At 42.1% G+C, this 21,106-nt stretch overlaps 8 protein-coding genes, 2 long non-coding RNA genes and 2 other non-coding genes across 14 annotated transcripts; 5 read left to right on the top strand and 7 right to left on the bottom strand.

The window, feature by feature from the left end:
• Positions 1-56: 56 nt before the first annotated feature.
• Positions 57-1,450, top strand: LOC127010818 (uncharacterized). The gene is made up of 3 exons (XR_007763624.1): positions 57-337; positions 1,149-1,252; positions 1,309-1,450. It is a non-coding gene; the product is annotated as an uncharacterized LOC127010818 (long non-coding RNA).
• Positions 1,451-2,981: 1,531 nt separating this feature from the next.
• On the top strand, positions 2,982-4,326 carry LOC127010819 (uncharacterized). The gene is made up of 3 exons (XR_007763625.1): positions 2,982-3,262; positions 4,074-4,177; positions 4,234-4,326. It is a non-coding gene; the product is annotated as an uncharacterized LOC127010819 (long non-coding RNA).
• Positions 4,327-5,761: 1,435 nt separating this feature from the next.
• On the top strand, positions 5,762-7,465 carry LOC108028654 (zinc finger MYND domain-containing protein 10 homolog). The gene is made up of 4 exons (XM_017100580.3): positions 5,762-6,534; positions 6,597-6,786; positions 6,839-7,278; positions 7,344-7,465. Exons 1-4 carry the CDS (start codon positions 5,864-5,866, stop codon positions 7,396-7,398), a joined length of 1,356 nt encoding a protein of 451 aa, XP_016956069.1. The 5' UTR covers positions 5,762-5,863; the 3' UTR covers positions 7,399-7,465.
• On the bottom strand, positions 7,460-8,882 carry LOC108028656 (40S ribosomal protein S12). The gene is made up of 3 exons (XM_050885948.1): positions 8,768-8,882; positions 8,425-8,559; positions 7,460-7,851 (listed from the first exon to the last, which is right to left on the bottom strand). The coding sequence occupies exons 1-3, from the start codon at positions 8,782-8,784 to the stop codon at positions 7,584-7,586; spliced, it is 420 nt and encodes a 139-aa protein (XP_050741905.1). The 5' UTR covers positions 8,785-8,882; the 3' UTR covers positions 7,460-7,583.
• Positions 7,934-8,004, bottom strand: LOC122819090 (small nucleolar RNA U18). Its single transcript, XR_006368541.1, has one exon. It is a non-coding gene; the product is annotated as a small nucleolar RNA U18 (small nucleolar RNA).
• Positions 8,641-8,711, bottom strand: LOC122819092 (small nucleolar RNA U18). The gene has a single exon (XR_006368543.1). It is a non-coding gene; the product is annotated as a small nucleolar RNA U18 (small nucleolar RNA).
• A 560-nt stretch (positions 8,883-9,442) lies between the features above and the next one.
• Positions 9,443-12,525, top strand: LOC108028637 (uncharacterized). 2 transcript variants are annotated; one of them, XM_017100562.3, is made up of 3 exons: positions 9,443-9,679; positions 10,679-11,162; positions 11,692-12,525. In XM_017100562.3, the coding sequence occupies exons 1-3, from the start codon at positions 9,663-9,665 to the stop codon at positions 12,226-12,228; spliced, it is 1,038 nt and encodes a 345-aa protein (XP_016956051.1). In that variant the 5' UTR covers positions 9,443-9,662; the 3' UTR covers positions 12,229-12,525. The 2 variants fall into 2 exon arrangements, with proteins under 2 accessions (XP_016956051.1, XP_016956050.1); XM_017100561.3 differs by lacking the exon at positions 9,443-9,679 and adding an exon at positions 10,446-10,602.
• A 479-nt stretch (positions 12,526-13,004) lies between these two features.
• On the bottom strand, positions 13,005-14,620 carry LOC108028638 (protein-S-isoprenylcysteine O-methyltransferase). Its single transcript, XM_017100563.3, has 3 exons — positions 14,231-14,620; positions 13,792-14,163; positions 13,005-13,508 (listed from the first exon to the last, which is right to left on the bottom strand). Exons 1-3 carry the CDS (start codon positions 14,483-14,485, stop codon positions 13,221-13,223), a joined length of 915 nt encoding a protein of 304 aa, XP_016956052.1. The 5' UTR covers positions 14,486-14,620; the 3' UTR covers positions 13,005-13,220.
• Positions 14,621-14,925: 305 nt separating this feature from the next.
• Positions 14,926-15,699, top strand: LOC108028825 (39S ribosomal protein L20, mitochondrial). 2 transcript variants are annotated; one of them, XM_017100814.3, is made up of 4 exons: positions 14,926-15,014; positions 15,077-15,165; positions 15,228-15,436; positions 15,490-15,699. In XM_017100814.3, exons 2-4 carry the CDS (start codon positions 15,079-15,081, stop codon positions 15,644-15,646), a joined length of 453 nt encoding a protein of 150 aa, XP_016956303.1. In that variant the 5' UTR covers positions 14,926-15,014; positions 15,077-15,078; the 3' UTR covers positions 15,647-15,699. The 2 variants fall into 2 exon arrangements, with proteins under 2 accessions (XP_016956303.1, XP_016956300.1); XM_017100811.3 differs by having other exon boundaries at positions 14,975-15,165.
• Positions 15,700-15,963: 264 nt separating this feature from the next.
• On the bottom strand, positions 15,964-16,860 carry LOC108028826 (10 kDa heat shock protein, mitochondrial). The gene is made up of 3 exons (XM_017100815.3): positions 16,698-16,860; positions 16,351-16,512; positions 15,964-16,284 (listed from the first exon to the last, which is right to left on the bottom strand). The coding sequence occupies exons 1-3, from the start codon at positions 16,698-16,700 to the stop codon at positions 16,138-16,140; spliced, it is 312 nt and encodes a 103-aa protein (XP_016956304.1). The 5' UTR covers positions 16,701-16,860; the 3' UTR covers positions 15,964-16,137.
• Positions 16,861-17,180: 320 nt separating this feature from the next.
• Positions 17,181-19,310, bottom strand: LOC108027989 (oocyte zinc finger protein XlCOF6.1). Its single transcript, XM_017099615.3, has one exon. The coding sequence runs from the start codon at positions 19,292-19,294 to the stop codon at positions 17,975-17,977; it is 1,320 nt and encodes a 439-aa protein (XP_016955104.1). The 5' UTR covers positions 19,295-19,310; the 3' UTR covers positions 17,181-17,974.
• A 54-nt stretch (positions 19,311-19,364) lies between these two features.
• On the bottom strand, positions 19,365-20,872 carry LOC108028835 (zinc finger protein 544). Its single transcript, XM_050886253.1, has 2 exons — positions 20,695-20,872; positions 19,365-20,624 (listed from the first exon to the last, which is right to left on the bottom strand). The coding sequence occupies exon 2, from the start codon at positions 20,618-20,620 to the stop codon at positions 19,649-19,651; it is 972 nt and encodes a 323-aa protein (XP_050742210.1). The 5' UTR covers positions 20,621-20,624; positions 20,695-20,872; the 3' UTR covers positions 19,365-19,648.
• Positions 20,873-21,106: the final 234 nt, after the last annotated feature.

Here is a 21,106-nt window from a genome sequence, read left to right as displayed (position 1 = left end):
TTTGAATAATAATAGTAGCTGTAATACTGAAATAATATAGAAAAGATAATCAAGGAGGCAGCCACTTTTGAATTTATTTTACTCAAAGTTGTACATATTCGTACTACGCATAACTGATTTTGGGTTGGACTGCACCTGGCTCTAAGTTGTCTCCCGGCACTATCATATCATCTATGTGCTCCACAGCAGGGGAAGGTGTCCGCTCCACTAGTTGTCGAGGCTGCTGTTGAGGGGGTTCTTGCGGAATTCGCGGTTGAAGATGAAGAGTTTCGTTATAATTGCACAGCATCCGGTACATATGAGGCAAATACAAAGGCCGCAGCAGCAAATAACCACGGTAACTATCAAGATCGGAAACAAAATAAGTCCGATGCCTCGAAACATTTTTTCGAATTTTTCTAATATGTACAATGTAAATTAGGTGCTCGTTTTTCTTTGGAAGCATAAATGTTATCTATAGACCATAAAATATAGTATTTTCAATAGTTTTGTGTTCCTTATGCATTAGCACAATAAAAAATGTAGATATTGCATTGGAAGTAAAAATTGCTAATGTTTATTGAACATACTTAGAACAAATAACTGATTTTAATAGCCCTCTTTGTCGTAACATCTGAAACAGCAGCAGTATCCAATGCAAAAGAGAAAGCCGAATACTATCAACAACAGCACTAAAAAGGCAACCAAACTTAGCACAGGACGAATCTGATAAAAAGGATCGTAATGGTTGTTTTGCCCACTGAGAATCATGGTTTTATATAACTTTGGTTATTTTTTTTTTTTTTTTTTTTATGAGGCAAATATAAAGGCCGCAGCAGCAAATAACCACGGTAACTATCAAGATCGGAAACAAAATAAGTCCGATGCCTCGAAACATTTTTTCGAATTTTTCTAATATGTACAATGTGAATTAGGTGCTCGCTTTTCTTTGGAAGGATAAATGTTATTATAATTGATGAAATATACAAAATATATGTTTGTATAGACCATATAATATAGTGTTTACAATAGTTTTGTGTTCCTTATGCATTAGCACAATAAAAAATGTAGATATTGCACTTGGAAGTAAAAATTGCTAATGTTTATTGAACATACTTAGAACAAAAAACTGATTTTAATAGACCTCTTTGTCGTAACATCTGAAACAGCAGCAATATCCAATGCAAAAGAGAAAGCCGAATACTATCAACAACAGCACTAAAAAGGCGACCAAAGTTAGCACAGGACCAATCTGATAAAAAGGATCGTAATGGTTGTTTTGCCCACTGAGAGTCATGGTTTTAAATAACTTTGGTTATTTTTCATCAGGGAATAACTATAGATTATGACTGATAAGTCGGAATTGACCTGCTTTAAATAGAGTACTCAATCAGTAGTTTCTGATCTTTAATATAAGTCAACGAATCGTATAAATTGGTTTGGGTTGGCAAAAAACTTTTAGCCAACTTTTTCGGCAGTATCGCACTCGTAACCTGTTGCCGTCGTGCCAAGTGTTGCTGCTGCAGATGTTGCTGCTGCTGCCGTCGCCGATGTTGCTGCTGCTGCCGCTGCTGCTGCAGAAGGGGCTGCCCGCTGGCATAGTGGGTGCCGATCTGGATACATGTGAATGCTCCGCAAGAAGCAGTCGCTGCAAAAGCAAGCCAGGAACACCAGGCAGTAGCACAGGCACACGAAGAGCACAAAGCCGACCAGAACTGACAGGATTATAGTCAGCAGCAGACTCATTCTGAGCCATATTGATTACTTCGAATTTCACTTTGACAAGTGCTGACGAATCTTGCCCGGCCGAACCCACAAGATCGCGTTCCCAAAGTTGGATTTATGAGCCAGTGTCATTATGAGATTATTGGAAAATTTATACCATGCCCTTTAAATCTTTTGTTATAAATATTGGCCCTCTATCTTAATAATAAAAGCACACAGAATGTGAATAAAATTAGTTCCTGAAATGTTGCCTCTGTGTAAACTGTTTGAAGAAGCTGGATGCTCTGGACTATCCTATAAATTGAAGATCTTGTTAGGAAAAATACAATTTTTATCTAAGTAATGCAAGTCAATCAATCTCATTATTTGATTACAGAGGATTAGGAAAATCCTATTATAGGCTTTAAAAATATTTGTCTTACTGTCTACAATGATTTATCCTCAATAGGATCATTTCATATTTCCAACTGTCAAAGAAAAGAGATTTAAGGGAGGCTGCCATTGTTGAATTTATTGTCGCAAAATGTAAAAATGAAATATTTGAAACTGCTACACATCGGTGATTTAGGTTTGGACTAGTGCTGGACATCTTGGCTCCACTGTATCATCTATGTTCAGCACCACAGACTGCGCTGTGTCAATGGAGCGCGGTTCCGGAGGCTGCTGTGGAGGACCCTCCTCCCGGAAAAGCCGTGTCAGTCGAAGGGTCCTCATTATTATTCCGCCGCACCCACAGCAGCCCTTACAGCATCCGGTACAACAACACAGGGCGCAACCAATGACACTCACAATAATCACGAGGATTATCACTACCAGTACTATAATCGTTACTAGGGACATTTTCCTTGTTTTTTAGAGGGCGGAAGCTTAAACACAAGGTGAATTTAGAGGCTCCTATTTTCTTCCAAAGTAAGCAGGAACAACATAAATATTCCAAACTGTTTTTTATTTTTAGTTTTGACATATTACTCGTGACGGGTAGTAAATAGTTTTAAATAATAAAGGTCGAACGTCGTTGGTGTAGAACTAAGAAGTTCTTAGTGAGAATTATAATTATTTTCTGAAAATAAAAATATAAAACTATATTTTGTTCATTTTCCGTTCAGAAAAACTTTGTAATCAATCATGGATTAAAGCAATCTAACCTTATTTATCTATAGGGTTTTTTTATTAATTTTTTTGTGGAACTATTGCGTACCTTAAAACTTATACTGATAATACTTTGAATAATAATAGTAGCTGTAATACTGAAATAATATAGAAAAGATAATCAAGGAGGCAGCCACTTTTGAATTTATTTTACTCAAAGTTGTACATATTCGTACTACGCATAACTGATTTTGGGTTGGACTGCACCTGGCTCTAAGTTGTCTCCCGGCACTATCATATCATCTATGTGCTCCACAGCAGGGGAAGGTGTCCGCTCCACTAGTTGTCGAGGCTGCTGTTGAGGGGGTTCTTGCGGAATTCGCGGTTGAAGATGAAGAGTTTCGTTATAATTGCACAGCATCCGGTACATATGAGGCAAATACAAAGGCCGCAGCAGCAAATAACCACGGTAACTATCAAGATCGGAAACAAAATAAGTCCGATGCCTCGAAACATTTTTTCGAATTTTTCTAATATGTACAATGTAAATTAGGTGCTCGTTTTTCTTTGGAAGCATAAATGTTATCTATAGACCATAAAATATAGTATTTTCAATAGTTTTGTGTTCCTTATGCATTAGCACAATAAAAAATGTAGATATTGCATTGGAAGTAAAAATTGCTAATGTTTATTGAACATACTTAGAACAAATAACTGATTTTAATAGCCCTCTTTGTCGTAACATCTGAAACAGCAGCAGTATCCAATGCAAAAGAGAAAGCCGAATACTATCAACAACAGCACTAAAAAGGCAACCAAACTTAGCACAGGACGAATCTGATAAAAAGGATCGTAATGGTTGTTTTGCCCACTGAGAATCATGGTTTTATATAACTTTGGTTATTTTTTTTTTTTTTTTTTTTATGAGGCAAATATAAAGGCCGCAGCAGCAAATAACCACGGTAACTATCAAGATCGGAAACAAAATAAGTCCGATGCCTCGAAACATTTTTTCGAATTTTTCTAATATGTACAATGTGAATTAGGTGCTCGCTTTTCTTTGGAAGGATAAATGTTATTATAATTGATGAAATATACAAAATATATGTTTGTATAGACCATATAATATAGTGTTTACAATAGTTTTGTGTTCCTTATGCATTAGCACAATAAAAAATGTAGATATTGCACTTGGAAGTAAAAATTGCTAATGTTTATTGAACATACTTAGAACAAAAAACTGATTTTAATAGACCTCTTTGTCGTAACATCTGAAACAGCAGCAATATCCAATGCAAAAGAGAAAGCCGAATACTATCAACAACAGCACTAAAAAGGCGACCAAAGTTAGCACAGGACCAATCTGATAAAAAGGATCGTAATGGTTGTTTTGCCCACTGAGAGTCATGGTTTTAAATAACTTTGGTTATTTTTCATCAGGGAATAACTATAGATTATGACTGATAAGTCGGAATTGACCTGCTTTAAATAGAGTACTCAATCAGTAGTTTCTGATCTTTAATATAAGTCAACGAATCGTATAAATTGGTTTGGGTTGGCAAAAAACTTTTAGCCAACTTTTTTTTTGAAAGATTTTACTAATTTTAAGTTTTTAGGATTTAAAAAAATGCTGTAATCTATAATGACGGTGGGAAAAGCTCTGGTTGATGTGATAACTGGCGGGAAGGGTTTCACCTTCGAACGAATCAGAAAGCATTGCGAACTGACTTATCTGAAGGGCTGCGTTAATTGGTTATCGATTAATGGCATTACGCAACCGCGTATTCTGTAAACGCTCCACTCTTCTCTGCATTTCCTCACCGGCGGCAATTAAAAGGCGCTTTTCATTTTCTTTTGGGAAAGTTATCAAGCTATATTAGTTTCAATTCGCTCTGGTTATTATCGAAAAATGAAGAAAACGCCGAAAGGCCACAAAAACTTTCATAGTGGTTGTAACTCTTTCCCCTGGGCCATCTCAGGCGACATTTGAAGTCAATTGTCGTCGCGTCGTGCAGAAAAAGCGCTCGCCCGGTGTATAAATAAAGTAAAATTAATAGTAACAATTGAAACAAACGCAGTGCCACAATGGAGCGAAAGAAACAGTGTCCGAAATGAAACATGAGAGTGCGCCCCCCATCCAGTCCCCCATTTCTTTCCCCATGACACGACACGCATGCGCAGTGTCAACGCAACTTTTCAGCGAAAGTGACTGAACGAGTTCCGATTGTGCACGGCCGACGCTCAAACGCCTTTATCGGGGGCCAACAATTAACCGGCCTGGCGTAATAGTTGCCAAAATAAATGAAAACGAAAAGCCTGCGCACTGCCAACAGAAACCGCCTTTGTTTTCTAAGAGGCAACAAACTGTATGCGTCTAGACTTAACATTCCTATGGCAATAATTCCCACTATATAATTGGGAATTCAAATGCTTTCAAAAATAAATTACCTTTTACGAGTATTTACACAAATTCGACTTAATTGAAGTTTAGGATAAATGGAAAAGGATTGTTGGATAATCAGTAAATTATCTTAATTTTATAATATACATTTTTTTTACATTTCCGTCTATGAAAAAATAAAACATTTATATGGATATTATTTACGAATATTACTTTCGTTTTTTGGGATCTTAAAAAGGTAGATGTAAAAAAATAGATGGATTTATTATTTATGTATTGTAAATGAATTACCAAATAGTAATCTTTAAAATATATATGTTAAAAAAATATTACCATTTCACAGCCCTGAATTATTTCGGAGTGCTTAAGTTTATCTATAAAAATTCTAAATTAACTTGTAATTCCTCATATTTGTAATCCCTAAAATTCGATCATTGCCGTGGAAAAAGGTATTCTTATAATATATTTAGAAATTGAAAATACATATGTATATTCAGGTCGTACCTCCATATAACATTCCAGAATCCTAGCAACCGCTGCTTGCCATGGCAACCCAAAATGTTTTTCTTAACCCCTAGACGACTCTTAATTTGTCATTAACAAAACCCTAACGTCCTAACAGCCGGGTTCTGAAAATTCTTAAGAAATCGAAATCAATACCTAGCAAAAATGCTGAACTTTGTGTATCCGGAGGAGATGTATCTCTTTGTGGAGAGCATCCGACCGTTCGAGGTGCGTGAGGTGGGCAGCACCAAGTGGCTGGAGGTGCACGAGATGATCATCAAGCTGAGCCAGCAGGCCTCCCTGGAACTGACCCAGAACCGCGAGGAGGAGGTCAAGGAGTTCCTCATCTCGCGCGACAAGCTGCGGGTGCTGATCCACGAGGCCTATTGCGTGACCCTCTGGAAGACCCGGGTTCTGCCGCACCTGCTGGAGATAGATCCCAATCCCCAGGCCACGTTCCTCATCTACACGGTGCTGTATCACGAGGCTTCGCTGGTGGCTCTCCTGGACGTATGCCTCTACCATCCCAGTGGCTGCGAGACGCTGCAGGAGTCGGTGCTGGATTTGATTGACTACTGCGCCCAAGCGGTTTCCCAGGTCATTGGCTTGGTCAGCATGGGCTACCACGAGAATGAGTCCAAGCTGGATGTGGATGAGGCAGTGCTCACGGAGCTGGAGCGCCAGAAACGCGACTTTATCTATAAGATTGGCTTGCGCTGCATCTCCGTGTTAAATTATCTGGCGGATAATGTGGGTTTGTTTCATCTGAGCGCGGCACGACGTTTGTTGGTGACCCACGACATCCCCTGGCTCATGGTTGATGTTCTTTGTTTTCGGTGAGCTCTAGGATTTTTGGAATTTTTCTCTAACTGAATATTTGAATTTCCTATAATTTTAGTCCCTGGCTACGGAAGACTAGCAAGGGGCTGCAGAAATTCATCGACGAGAAGTGGACCAATGTGGATGATGTGGCCAAGATTGTAAAGCCGGAGGCTCAGGCCTGGTTCTGTGTGCGTCAGCTTCTCCTAAACGCCCAAATCATGGAGAACTATACGCTCAACGAGGCACGCTGCAAGCAGTTAAGCAAGGTTAGTTGTGACTCAACTTCTTCCAGACCCTATACCTACCATGAATACTTAGCTTTTGGGCCTGATGCACGAGACTTTGCTGGACCAACTGCCACCGCTCATAGAACTCAAGGCGTTCCTCAGCCGCCTGACGCTCAGCGGCAATACGGGCAAGTCGCAGTCCCTCTTGCTGGAGGACATTCCGCAGATCCAAGAGGAGCTGATGAAGGACGTGGAGCAGAACGGCGGCTTTTACCAGATAGCCCAGGAACAGGACGCGGTTTTCCTCAACAAAAACAAGGACGACATCTGCGCTATGGCTAGTCGACTGAGCAAAGCCTACGGCACGGATTTACTTTGCGAGCTGGAGAAGAACATGGAGGCCCTGAAAGTGGATGAGACTAAGGATTCCGGAGCTGGTGGCGATGGCGGGGTGGAGCACAGCTGTGCCACCTGCCAGGAGAAGGCCAAAAAGAAGTGCGCAAGCTGCAAGCAAGTGCACTACTGCTCCCGGTGGGTTGGATCACAGAACTTAATATTCAAGTCTCTTAATAACCAGTGCATTTTTCTCCCTTTAGAGACTGCCAGCTCAAGGATTGGCCACAGCACAAGCTGGTCTGCCTTAAAGAATAATATAGCCCAGCTTTAATCAAAAAAAAGTAACGCCTAATTAGAATAGAACATTCCAAAAATGTAAAAAGGTCAACTTTCTTTTATTTTCATCTGGATTCAGGTGCATTACGTTTTATTTTCAATTAGCGAATAGCTTAAAAAAAACTTTCACGTAGTCTCTCATTCAGCAGACAGGGGACAGCAGTTTAGCTGTTCTGCCTGAGATGGTCCTTAACCACGTCCAAAGCGGGTGTCTCCTCACCGAAATCCTTGATCACGACCACGGAGCAGCCGCACACCTTGCGGGGCTTGCCCTCCTTGTCGATCTTGCACAGGCCGGACCACTCGCCCAGCTTCTTGTGCGAGTCCACGCGGATCAGGGGGATCTGGTGCTCGTTGCACAGGGCGGTGACCAGCTTCTTGTAGTTGGGCTCGTCGAAGGACTCGGCCAGGATGCAGAGGACAGCCTGACGCCTGGGGAGGTGAATAAAATGGCAATGGGTAGGGGATTGCTCTTTCATTGGTATATAATTTAATGCAGTTTGTTTTGCTGACTCTTGCTCAGTAATTGGAGGGTTTTTAATCAATATAAATTCATAAACACGGACCAATTAATTTCATCATAGGCACATCAGCAAGTGTAAACTGCATAAGATGGTGACTCTTCTCGGGCTGAATGATTTACGCTTATTTTGGGGCAACATGAACGCTAGTTTACCGAAAATATGAAGACAAGAAGCTAAGACTTAGGCTCTTTGTATCTTTTATCTAATATGGATTAGGCTTTCTATTAGAAATAAGTTGGATTGCATGGAAATATGTTACGTAGAACTAACACCGGCAAGTTGGAAAACGTGGTTTGTAGAAGATCTCGCCTTAAGGATACAGGTATTCCCATCTTTCATTATTCTTCATATATCAAATTATAGGACTTAGAAAGATGGACTGATCTGAACTACAACATTAGCATTTCTAGGCTGATGCAACCAAATCAGAAGCCCAAGAAGTGAATCACCATCTTCATCTCGGGACTGTTGGACTACTCACTTGTCCAGGGCCTTGCAGGCCTGGTGGATGCCGTGGACGAGTCCATCGGCGATCAGGGACTTCTTCAGGACCTCCTGCAGGGCGGTGTTAATGTCCATGGCGCCATCGAGCACGGGGGCAGCGGAGGGAACATCACTACGGCGGGAGAACAGAGTATATTAGCATTAAGTCATCCTTAACAACAATTAAGACAACAATGAACTCCATTCAGCCTTGCTTGTTCAGTAATTGGAGAATTTATAATCAATGGAAATTCATAAACACGGACCAATTAATTTCATCAACAAGCGGCGCGCCAAGCAAGGCGAAAATATAGTTTTTCGTAAATGAAACATGCACTCACACATCAACGTCGGCCATTGTTTAGCGGTTCGGGATGCACTGCACTGAAAATAAACGAAAAATGGTTAATAATAGCGGGTCCACGCGGAGCTAAAAAAATCACTTCTGTACCTTTTGACAACCGGAAAGAAAGAGAAAGGAAGCGCTGGGCGATGGCGATGTGTGTTTTCGGCTAATACGATCTATCGATTATGGCGCAGGGTGGTATTTAAAGGCTATCGATAGCTGGGGACATTTGAACGACCGTTCGCACTGCAGACCGTTTTGGAACGCGCATCCTATTTTATTTTAATTTAAAATTGTACATTTTAGAAACCCACCTAGTTATTTAAGACTTACATCTATCTAGGTAGGTAAAAATTCTAAAGAATTTAATTATCAAAAAATAAATTATGTCAGCTTTAGAAATTTTTACAAATTAAACATGAGTTCATTTTGTATGTTAATTCCTTGATTATTTTGATCAATTCCATTAAATTTTTAAGTTAAAAAAAGGTTTATTTACTATAAAACCTGTGTTTTTCTTTTTTTAATGACTTGATCCGACAAGCAGAAAATCGGACAGAAAACTTTTACCCCGGCACATGGTCATTTCCAGTGAATCGGTAGAATCTTTTCGCGGTGTACGAGTGGGCGCAGGCGTTAGGGAAAGGTACCTGACCCCGGCACCTGGTAACTCTGAGATAAACAATCCCAAAATTCCCAACGGCCGCAACTCGCGCTTCCGTCTTCAACCGCTGGTGAACCAATTCGCCATAAATACCCGCGACTGCATCTGATTATCCCCCGGAGAGCGATTCCACCGAGCTGAGGCCCACGCTGGAGATCTGAAGTGCAACAACTTGTTTATGTTTACATAAGAAGGCAGCCCAGCAGCAGCAACAACGACGAGCAGAATGACGAGCACGCTACAGTGAGTTGCATCTGTGGTGGGGTTTTATTATTACCGAAAAAGAAGGAGAAAACCCACCATGTGCTCCCGATTCTCGTGGCGCACATACACACGACCGTATAATTGCCGAAAATTTACGGCGGCATGTGAAAATCGTGTGCTCCGCCTGTCTGCGTGCGCGTGTTTGCCTTCGCTATCTGGAATTTAGATCCAGATTCTAGGGTCTCCCGATGTTGACCCGTAAGATACGGGAAGAATGCGGGCTCAGGGGGTGTGGAGGTCCGCCCGGCGGCATATGAATGAATTACCATATACATATATCCGCCCGTGTTCTTCGGCGCCTCAAGCTCTCGAATTAGAAATATGTGACTGATAAGGAGGGCGAATTCTTGCCCACAAATACAAATATAATCGTAAACAAGACCACACTGTCGTCCCAAAAATTGATCATGCCTGTGATTGCATTATGAGGGTGGGTGATGATCATGATATCATTAGGACATGATATTTATGTTAACTCTGTTTTTTATACCTTTCTTATTCTTATCAAGAGCCAACCACATCCCAATTTTCATATCATTCGAACGGGTGTTATGATCTCAAAAGCAATTCTAGCTGGCTGCTGATATTATATAATAAAGAATCTTTGAATATCTCATTTCCCTTAACATCAATGTTTAGGTTTTTGTGGTCACATTTATTTTATGTATATTGAATGAGCCACTTTGTAAGAGACCCTATTCACACTTTTTTCTGTGTACTGACGTATACCTAATACTCCAACTGCTAGTCTTCTGGGGTAGGGCTATCTCTGAGGTTCATCGCCTGCTGATTGCGCTGAAAGCTCTTGCTGTGCTCGATGTTGGACGGAATCGTTAATTGGGCGCATTAGCATCAGGCCCTCAGACGAGCAACATGTGCGATCGTATCAGCAGCAACGTTAGGTTCGGGGCTTCTACACATAAACCTACTAAAATAGGGGAAATAACACTAATAGCTCCTACGATTTTCCTTTCGCAGAGAAGGAATCCTGGTGGGCTGCGGCAACCCGCTGCTGGACATCTCCGCCGTCGTCCCCCTGGACTTCCTGCAAAAGTACTCGATGAACGAGGACGATGCGATCCTGGCCGAGGACCGACACATGCCCATTTATGGGGAGCTGGTCGAGGGCTACCGGGCGGAGTTCCTGGCAGGCGGATCCGTGCAGAACTCGCTGAGGATCGCCCAGTGGATCCTGCGGCAGCCCAGGGTGGCTGTGTTCTTTGGCTGCGTGGGCGAGGATAGGTACGCCGAGATCCTGAAGGAGAAAGCTCAATCCGCCGGCCTGGACGTCCACTACCAGGTGAAGAAGGACGTGCCCACGGGTACCTGCGCGGTTCTCATCACCGGCACTCACCGCTCGCTCTGCGCCAATCTGGCGGCGGCGAACAACTTCACCATCGATCACCTGGAAGAGCCTAGCAACAAGGCTCTGGTGGAGAATGCCCAGTACTACTACATATCGGTGAGTGCAGAGCTTCTTTTTTGAGATAAACCGTAGAATCGATGCGGGAAGCCATAGCTAAACGACCCAACGGGAAGTAAGTTATAAAGCGATCGCATACCACCTCGATTAGATGTGTTTTTTGATTGCAAACTAACTTGTTTATCAACAATAGAAATTAGAAAGGTATCTAATTTTAACTCTTAGGTATTTTTTAAGTCGTTTATAAAATTTAGACACCTTCTAGACGCTTAAAACTAACCAATATAAGCCTAGTTTTCATTTCATGTCAATAGATTAATAATTTTTGCTGTGTTCCTAACATTCTTATGTAACAATTACCTTGCCCTGGAAAAAGGAAGTTAGTTTACCTTCACTACGGATTGTATTTACCTTTAGTTACGAAGGTTAAATGATTTTGTTCACTTTTAATAGGTTCCCAAAATAACAATTTTGGAATTTATTTTTTTTTTGTTTTCTTACCTACTGCGTAAATATTAATAAACAACAATAGAAATACGAGTTATTAATCTGTGATCCACTTCCACAGGGCTTCTTCCTCACCGTGAACCCGCCGAGCATCATGCAGGTGGCGGCCACCGCCCATGCCAAGCAGCGACCGTTCCTAATGAACCTCAGCGCACCATTCATATCGCAATTCTACATGGCACCGCTGCTGGCCGTCCTGCCCTACGTGGACATCATCTTCGGCAACGAGGCGGAGGCACAGGCCTTCGCCGAGGCCCAGAGTTGGCCCAGCGGGGATCTGCGCGAGATTGGCAAGCGGCTGGTGGCGTTCGACAAACTGAATCCGGCGCGGCCGCGCATTGCCATTCTCACGCAGGGCTGCGACCCCGTGCTGCTCTTCCAGCAGGATTCGGTGCAGGAGTTCCCGGTCACGAAATTGGCGGTGCATGAGATTGTCGATACCAATGGCGCTGGGGACGCATTCGTTGGAGGTTTCCTGTCGCAGTTTGTGCAGGGCAAGTCGCTGGACGTCTGCATCCGGTGTGGCAACTATGCGGCCGGGCACATCATCAAGAATCCTGGATGCACATACTCCGGCGAGCCGGAGTTTGTCGAGTAAATCCGGATACGGAGGCTACAGAAACCTTATACACACACACGAAGACAGAGGAGGAGGCGGGCAAAGCGCAGCAAGATTTGCAATTGTTAATTAAGTAATTGAGAGTGACTAAGACATTTTGTTAACACTGATAATTGTTTGTACATATAACCCACACACTCAGACACTTACAAAAGCATACACATGTGGAATGACATGAACAAATAGCGAGAGTGAGGCTTGTGTCTTATAGATAGAGCAATATTCGAATTTAAATTGATAATAAACGAAAGTGACACACGCGACAGAAACACGAAAGTTAACAGTTTGCACAACTTGAGGTCTTTGTTTTGGTCTTTCAGATAAGTGGTGTAAATACACAACCGATTTGTGTTGCCCAATCCTTTGTGTATCGGGTTTCACAACAGATATGCATGGCATATTTATATTTAGATTATCAATTAGTTTTGAGTCATTATTCAGGATTATTAGTCTCAAAAATGTACTGCGTACATTGTACACAGATGTAGATAATCTAGGCAGATTTATAGACTCTGTAAATTTGGTATGTCCAACAAAATGCTTGAATCAGGAGTACACATGTGTAACACGTTCTAACAATGTCGAAAGTATCTGATAACTAAGGCTCATCAGCAGATAAGATTATTATCAGCAACCTGACTGATTCGCTGCGTCATAAAGATACAAATGTTATATATCAGTAGAGGCGAGATGAAACCGCACAGCTGTTACATTAAAGACCCCATAAATTCACAATCAATTGACCCAACAGCAGATTAGATTATCAGCAACATGCTTTGACTAGTTTATGAATACAAACCAACAAGCTAAATATTAGAAAAACTTATTTTTTTAAAATACAATGTGCTTTTGAAATATTTCTTTTTTTGCTATACAAAAGACGACTACCGTGTACGTTGTTTACCTACATCTAAAACAGAACTTGTTGTTCTCCACGGCGGCTTGTGACATTGAACCCGAGCTCCGTGACACTACTCGATCAGATAGCCCCGGATGAAGGGCAGGCCCGTTGGCACCCGCTTCTGATAGCGCACATAGTCCGACTGGAAGAAGTTGAGCAGGGAGTACTCCTCGACGTAGACGCGATCGTGGAAGAAGAGCCAGCTGACCAGCGTATAGATGCATATGCAGATGGGATTGAGCAGCACGATCTGCGTTCCAATGGACCACCAGAACCAGCCGACGTAGGAGGGGTGCCGGCAGTAGGAGTAGATCCCACTCGTAATTAGTTTGTGATCCGAGTGCTTCTCATCCTGGACCTAAAGATCCGTAAAAAGAAGATAGTAATGTTCAATATTACAATTGTGTATTAGGATGGAATTTTTTATAATAGTAAGTCTAATTGAACAAAATTTAACTTGATATGATATGGATGCAATTAATCATAAAACAAATTAAATTTAGTTACAAGACCGCGAAATGAAAAATGTAAATTTATATTAGACTACCCCACGTAAAACTTAGGACGATGTGGTATACCTATAAATCCTACATACTAAATCCTCCTAAAATCATTCAAGAATTAAGCATAAGTTAACTAACCAAATGTGTAAAGCTTCGTCCTGCTGTGATGATAGCCGCCTTGCGAACCACCTCGCCAAAGGAGCACAGGACCACGCCCACCAGCCATATGTGGCCGAATCTCTTGAACTCCGGCAGGAAGTACACCTCCAGGGAGAACTCGATCCAGCTGGCTGCGGCAGCCAGTCCATAGTGCACCGAGTGGTTCAGCATGAAGGAATCGAGACTTAGGGTGCGGGGATTTGCACAGGCGATCACCAGGAACTCCGAATAGTGGAAAAAGGACATGAAGCAGCCGTAGACCCCAAATTGCTGCCATTCGGTGGGGGCAAAACAGATTACCAGCGTGCTTACGGCCATAGTAAAGCCCAGGAAGGAGGCCCTAATGGCAACCTGTGGGGGTAAAATAAAGATATTGATAAGGCTCATACACATATGTGTATTTTACGGAGTGACTCACCTGGTAGTCGTGGTTCCGCAACACGAACCGGATAATCATGTTGATCAGAGCGTAGTATAGGACAGGACCCCAGAGCACGGCGCCCCACACCTGGGGCACCATTCCATAGTGGATCTGGGGCACCGAGGGGATGAGGATCAGGGCTGCGGTGATCACAAAGCAATACAAACTCAAGCGGCCCTCGGAACACAGGCTGGAGCAGCGGGTGGAGCCTCCATTCCCCGCGACGGGGACGCGGGGGCTATTTGCACACATGGTCGAGGGATCGGGACTCTATTTGTGCTGCAAGTGTGCGCCAAAACACGGAAAATGCTAGTTTTTAAAACATTTGCTCGGTTCAATGCTCCAAAACGTAAATAAACCGGCAAAGCTTCCGATAACGATAGGCAACACAGTGAGCTGCCGTTGAAAAGAAAGCAAGGAAGTCTATAATTTCTTATTATGGTAATTAATTTTTAAAAAAATAAACTTAAAGCTTCTTATTCATAGTAGTCTACTTGCTCACAAAATTCAACAGAATGAAGTTATTTATTGAAGTATACATTTTAGCGAATTCACACTGTAGCTACAAACGACACCTGAAAAATATCGATATTTCATAGATTTGATTTCTGTAAATTAAGTAAAATAACGGTTCCAAAATTGAATGAATAACATTTTTTAATATTTATAAACCCAAATAAGTTTAATAGAATGTATTCAGTCAACTACATCCGACCGATATCTTATCGATAGCCCGATAAGCGGCTGTTAACAGCGCCGTGCAGGTTATGTAAAATAAAAAGTAGATTTTTAGAGTTCAATTAAAGAACCAAAGAATTGAAAGAAACCTCTGTTAATATCTAGCCATGGTCTTCCTGAATCTGCCACTCTTGGTGCGAGCCCGCGGTCCGGATGAATTCTGGCGGAAGAGGCGCATCTTTAAACTGGCAGCGGTACGTTTTCCCATCTTGCCACTCAAAATAACAATAAAACAAATACAAATTTCACTCCGCAGCACTACAGGAGTCGCACCCGCAATGTCTACTCCCTCGCTATAAGGAGTGTCCACAGGGCACTGGCCTACGCCACCAAGGGACGTAAGCTGAAGAAGCTGGACATGGCGCAACTGTGGAGCACACGCGTTGAGGCGGGCTGCCAGCAGTATGGAGTGGGTCTGGAAACCTTCAAGGAGGGCCTGGCGCGCTCTGATATCCTGCTCAACAAGTAGGTGGCACCCAAAGATTCATATATCTGTTAATCACCATCATGCTTTGCAGGAAAGTCCTCTCGGACCTGGCCATTTGGGAGCCGCGTTCCTTCGAGGCTCTGGTCAAGATCTCTCGGGAACGGGCCGCCGTCGAGGGCATGCCGGACATCAAGCGGAGGTCGGCCTTCAACCAGGTCTACGGCCTGAGCAATTTAAAGTTGGATTAACTTAGCCTTAAGTAGGAGTTCAAATATAGATTTTTGTATATTTTACCGAATAACGTGGTATCTTTTTGGATATTAGACAATCTCTATCCGAATAACGTGGTATCTTTTTGAATATTAGACAATCTCTTTTCTTTGAAGTCCTTTTAAACTCAATTTGTACTTGACTTACATAATTCATAATACGGGCACTCAAAACTTTATACTACGAAAGAAAGTAAGAACTTGCCATTTCCAATTTGATATTTGTTAATTCACATAAGTTAAATGTGATACCATTTAACAATAAGCTGTTCCCAAATGCGACCAACACTAGGTAGTTCTAGATTTTAACAAGTAACTCGAAATTTATTGAATGGCGGTCCATGCGCAATGCAAACAAAAATATTGCATCAGCGTTTATTGTAGGTCTGGTTTCGGGTTTGTGGGTGTGTTACGTACTAATAGAAAACATAGAATTCATAGAATTGTGAGACACTTTCCGGCGGCGAGATCTACTCAAGTTTGGCCAGGATGTCGGATTCGCGGAAGAGGAACAGCTCTTTCTGGTCACCCTCCAGGTTGACCTTGGTGCCTCCGAACTCGGGCAGCAGGACGCGGTCGCCCTCCTTCACGCCAATGGGAATGTGACTGCCGGTGGTCTGCGGATTTGGTTGGACGATCAATTAAGATGACTGCCTGGCCACGGATAGTGACGAAATACTCACGGCGTTGCGGGTACCCGGGCCCACGGCCAGAACGGTGCCTTCGAGAACTTTGCCCACCGACTTCTCCGGCAGAACGATGCCGCCTTTCGTCTTGGTCAGCGCCTCGGCCCGCTGGATCAGGATGCGGTCCAGCATGGGGATGATCTTCTTGATAGCGGCGGACTGGATGGAATCAGAGAAGCAAATACACCATTAACCCATGTTTCATGTTTCTCTCACTGATTACACAACAGCCCGGCAAAGGAGAGCAGGTCCCGCAAGCTGTGGAACCTTCTGGAAAGTCGAGGGTCATAGCGATCCTCGGCTCTTTTTTTTGAGGCATGCTGGGCAACACAACATTAACTCACCATTTTTGTTCTTGAGTTCTTAAATGCAAACTGGAGCGCTTGGAAAAAGTCAAGTGAACTTTTTACTTTACCACACGTGCCGGCGTAACTTCGATAGATGAGGGACTGCTAGCAGAGGTGGAGCAACGATGTTATCGAAACATCGGTAACATCGATGATTGCCAGGGCTATCGATGCTTTTGGCCGCGGTTCATCGATGTTTTTTAAATCTTATTTCTCTTAATTATTAATTTTATGCAGGGACAAATAGCAATGTAAGATAAAAATTGAAACCAGCATAAATGAAATAAAAGGCAAAAATGCTTTTTTCATTGTGCAACCAACAAATTACATTTCACATCCAAGGGAGTAAAAATAAAATAGGTTTGGAATAAAACTTTCTTTCCTTTAGCCAAAATGCTAGACATATATTTCACATGGAAAGGAAATTCAAAATTACTCTGCTAAACAACTCCGCTCATATATACACTACAAACACAATGATTAAATAATAAATGAATATTTATTTGTTTATATACTGCTACCTTAAAGTTAAAAAATAAAGCAACAGTTTCAGTTTACTATTCGGTTCTTCATTTGTAAGGGTAAAATTCATTCATTTTGATTTTCGCTTCTTAGTTAATATTGATCTTAATAATTGATAATAATTTAATAAGTTCGATTTCTCAACGAAATCGAGAAGTTGAGGAAGTTTGGTGGTCGTAGGACGGGAAAGGAGTGGAGTAAGAGTTTTATTGGGTATATGGATTCGGTTGTTATTAAATGCAGTGCATTCGTAAGGGATATGGTGCATTGACATTGACTTTCTGTTACAGGGGCTGTCTGTAGATTATTCGGGCTGAATCTTTTCTTTTTAGTTTGGTTATTTATCTAGCTGTTGTGTAGTCGCTTATATTCAGGTGGTTGCCGTTTATGGATTGGTACCTGTATGAATATTGGAAAATATTGAGAGGTGCTATAGAAATAATTCTAAATTCGTTGCCACTAATTCAAATATAATAAATAAATAATAATCTTTGTATAATCTTAGCGCACTCGTTTAAATTTTTTCCAAATAGTTATCATAATATTCAGTCTGATCCTATCTAATAAATTACTCAATAGGTATGTGATGCTTGACTAGTGTCCTTTTTATAAGTTAAATTGTACTAGGATGGAACAGAAGTAAACACATTGACCCTGTTTGTACTCCTTAGATGCCATTCTTATGTTTCATCCCAAGGAATGGGAATTCACGACCACTCTACATACAAAATAGGTTTAAATCCTCTCATAATTTATACTTCTAAGGAGTGGGCAGACGGTCCGTTCTTAAGGAAGCTATTGTGGCTTAGCAAGTGACCCTTAAGCCTGACATGGTGAGAATAGCTCTTCGGGCAGATAGAACACTTGTACGGTTTTTCTCCTGTGTGGGTTCGCAAGTGCACATTTAGGTGAGTGAGTTGTGCAAAACTCTTTGAGCATTGGGTACATTTGTAGGGTTGTTCGCCAGTGTGTGTTCGGCGGTGTAGCTCCAGACTTGAATTCCTGGCAAAGGTCCTTGAACAGTGGGAGCACTTAAACGGTTTTTCGCCTGTGTGGGTCCGCAGATGGTTATTAAGCGCTGTCTTCTGTACAAAAGTCTTTGGGCAGAGCGAGCACTCGAACGGTCTTTCTCCTGTGTGCGTTCGCAAGTGCAGCTGAAGAATTTCTTTCCGGGCAAAAGTCTTCACGCAGTGGGTACACTGGTACTTTCTTTCTCCTGTATGGCTTAGCACGTGTGCCTGAAGATTTCCTAGAGTTTGAAAGTGCTTCGAGCAGTACGTACAATTGAATGATCGTTCTTCTGAGTGTTTTCGAATATGGCTTTGAAGACCTGACTTGTATGGAAAGGTTTGCGGGCAGAGGAAACACTTAAAGGGCATTTCACCTGCTCCTGTGTGCTTAAGTAAGTGTCGCTTAAGATAACAATTGTGTGTAAATGTCTTCGAGCACAGGCTACACTTAAACGGTCGAGCTCGAGAGTGTTTTTTGAAATGGTTTCTAAGAGCTGATTTCGATGTGTAATTCTTCAGACAAGAAGAGCATTTATGCATGCTATTATTCTCATCATTATCATTGGCGGACTCGTAATCTTCATCATCGTCACAATCCTTATGTTTCTGCCAATCATTTTCCTCAATCTCGATCTTCATTGGGATGTCGCATGCATCGATGGCGCTCTCTGGAGCTGGACAGGATTCTTCCTCGATCACGTCTTCTACGAGGGGCTCGTTTTTCACCTGGCACTGAAACTCGTCTCCAAATGGAACCTCCTTCGGCCGCAAGTCGACGACTACTTCTTTCTTAATTTCGGTAGCATCCAGGTTTATAATACGGCTCTCTATACCCGACTCCCTATGCACTTCCTTTTCGAGTAAATGCTGAAAAGCATCCTTAAGTCCATGCAGGCAGGGAGGGCAAACGTTCTCTGGCAACCGATCACCCTTCTCAACTTCAAGGCCGGTGCACTTCGAAATCATAGCCGCAACGGAAACTCCATGTCCAACAGTACGTTCATAAATGTTGACTTGGTCTTCGCCAGTGCCCAGGCAAATGCGGCACACCGACGAATCCATCACTCTAAAAAGTAATGATATTGTGATAAATATTTATAATATATTGTATATATAATGTAAAACAAAAGTATGAACTTTCACGGCTTTATTTAAAAAATATTTAGGCCAGAAAACCCGCTCAAATGGTTTGTTTACATACTCGAAATTATATTAGGGATGCAAAATTTCAGTGTTCTTATCGATACATTCGTGATGTAACTATCGTTGAAAACGATACAAGCAAATAATAAAATCCCTATACTATATTTTATTAATTATTAAGATGTTTTGCCCGAAAGTCCTTTGCAGACAAAAATTTGTTATGCACAATCCCGATGATTTTTTTCTTGGAGTAGTCTTTGCGACAGTATAAATCTATTTTGTGTGCCTTTTCAGGTGCACCTGAAGATTGTTAAGCGTGGAATAAGACTTTGGGCAGTAAGTACACTTGAAGTCTTGTTCTCCTCCATGGTGTTTTCGAATATGCGCCTGAAGATGTCCAAGGCTTGGACAAGGCTTTGAGCAGCGCGTACAGTTGAAAGGTTCTTTTTCTGAGTGTTTCTGAAAATGCTTAACGAGAGTTGAGTTATATGCAAAGGTCTTCGCACAGATGGAGCACTTGAACGGCTTGTTTGAATGCGTTTCCAAGTGTCGCTGAAGGTACGTGTTGTGGGAAAAGGTCTTCCAGCAATGGGTGCACTTGAACGGTCGATCTCCAGTGTGTATCCGCGAGTGCATCTCGAGTGCTGGTTTTGAAGTAAACGTTTTTGGACAGTAGTAGCATTTATACAGAAAGCTATTATCCTCATCATCACTATTGCTTGGCTCACAACCTACATCCTCGTCGTAGTCTTCGTTTCGCTGGAAATCGTCTTTCTCCACCTTGCTCTCCACTTCGCCATCGCATGAACCGATCTCGCACTCTGACTCAGGATCATGCTCTTGCTCGAATACGTCTTCTTCCAGTGGTTCGTTCAATACTTGACCCTGGAACTCGTCTCCAAACGGAAGGTCACTCTCCCGCAGGCCGTCGACCAGTTCGTCATTAATTTCCGTAGCATTCGGGACTGGTTCACGACTCTTGATATCTGGCAGGGGTGCCTTCTTTTGATGACAGTGGAGTTGGCGGCGCCTGTCGTAACTTTGCTTTACCTTAAAGGCATTTTTGGCATCCTGCAGGCATGAAGGGCAAATGCTATCGGGCAACAGATCACCCCTCTCAATTTTTAGGCCGGTGCACTTCGAAAGCATACCCGCGATGGAAAGTCCAAATCCAACAGTCTCCTCAAAAATGTTCACCAGGTCTTCGCCAGTTCGCAGACAAACACGGCACGCTGGCGACTCCATCACTCTGAAAATCGATTATATTGCGATGAATATGAGTGTATGACTATGTTAAAAACGAAAACTGGAATTCTCACGGGTTTATTTAGCAGGTATTTGCGCCAGATATCAGCCCAAATGTTTTGTTTACATCCTCAAAATTCTATTAGGAACGATACATTTCAGTGTTGTCATCGATCATTTCGTGAGGTCACTATCGTTAGGCTATCGATGCATTGAAAATCGAAATACACTTTTTATACCTTTGTAGAGGGTTGATTTGATTATGATTTCAGTGAGAAGTTGTGTAGGAGACGTATCCGACCCATAAAGTATATATATTCTGGATCAGCATCACCAGACGAGTCGATGTCGTCTGTCCGTCCGTTTCTACGCAAACTAGTCTCTCAGTTTTTAAGCTATGGGGTAGTATATAAGTCGGAACCAGCCGGGTTGGAAAACTATATTATATAAGCGGGAAAAAAGTTAAAAATATTATATTGGTGTTTT

This window comes from Drosophila biarmipes, chromosome 3L, assembly GCF_025231255.1.
Source record: "Drosophila biarmipes strain raj3 chromosome 3L, RU_DBia_V1.1, whole genome shotgun sequence".
NCBI classification, from domain to species: Eukaryota; Metazoa; Arthropoda; class Insecta; order Diptera; family Drosophilidae; genus Drosophila; species Drosophila biarmipes.
The sequence above is the reverse complement of the archived record's forward strand: the minus strand, read 5'-3'. Positions and strand labels throughout refer to the sequence as shown.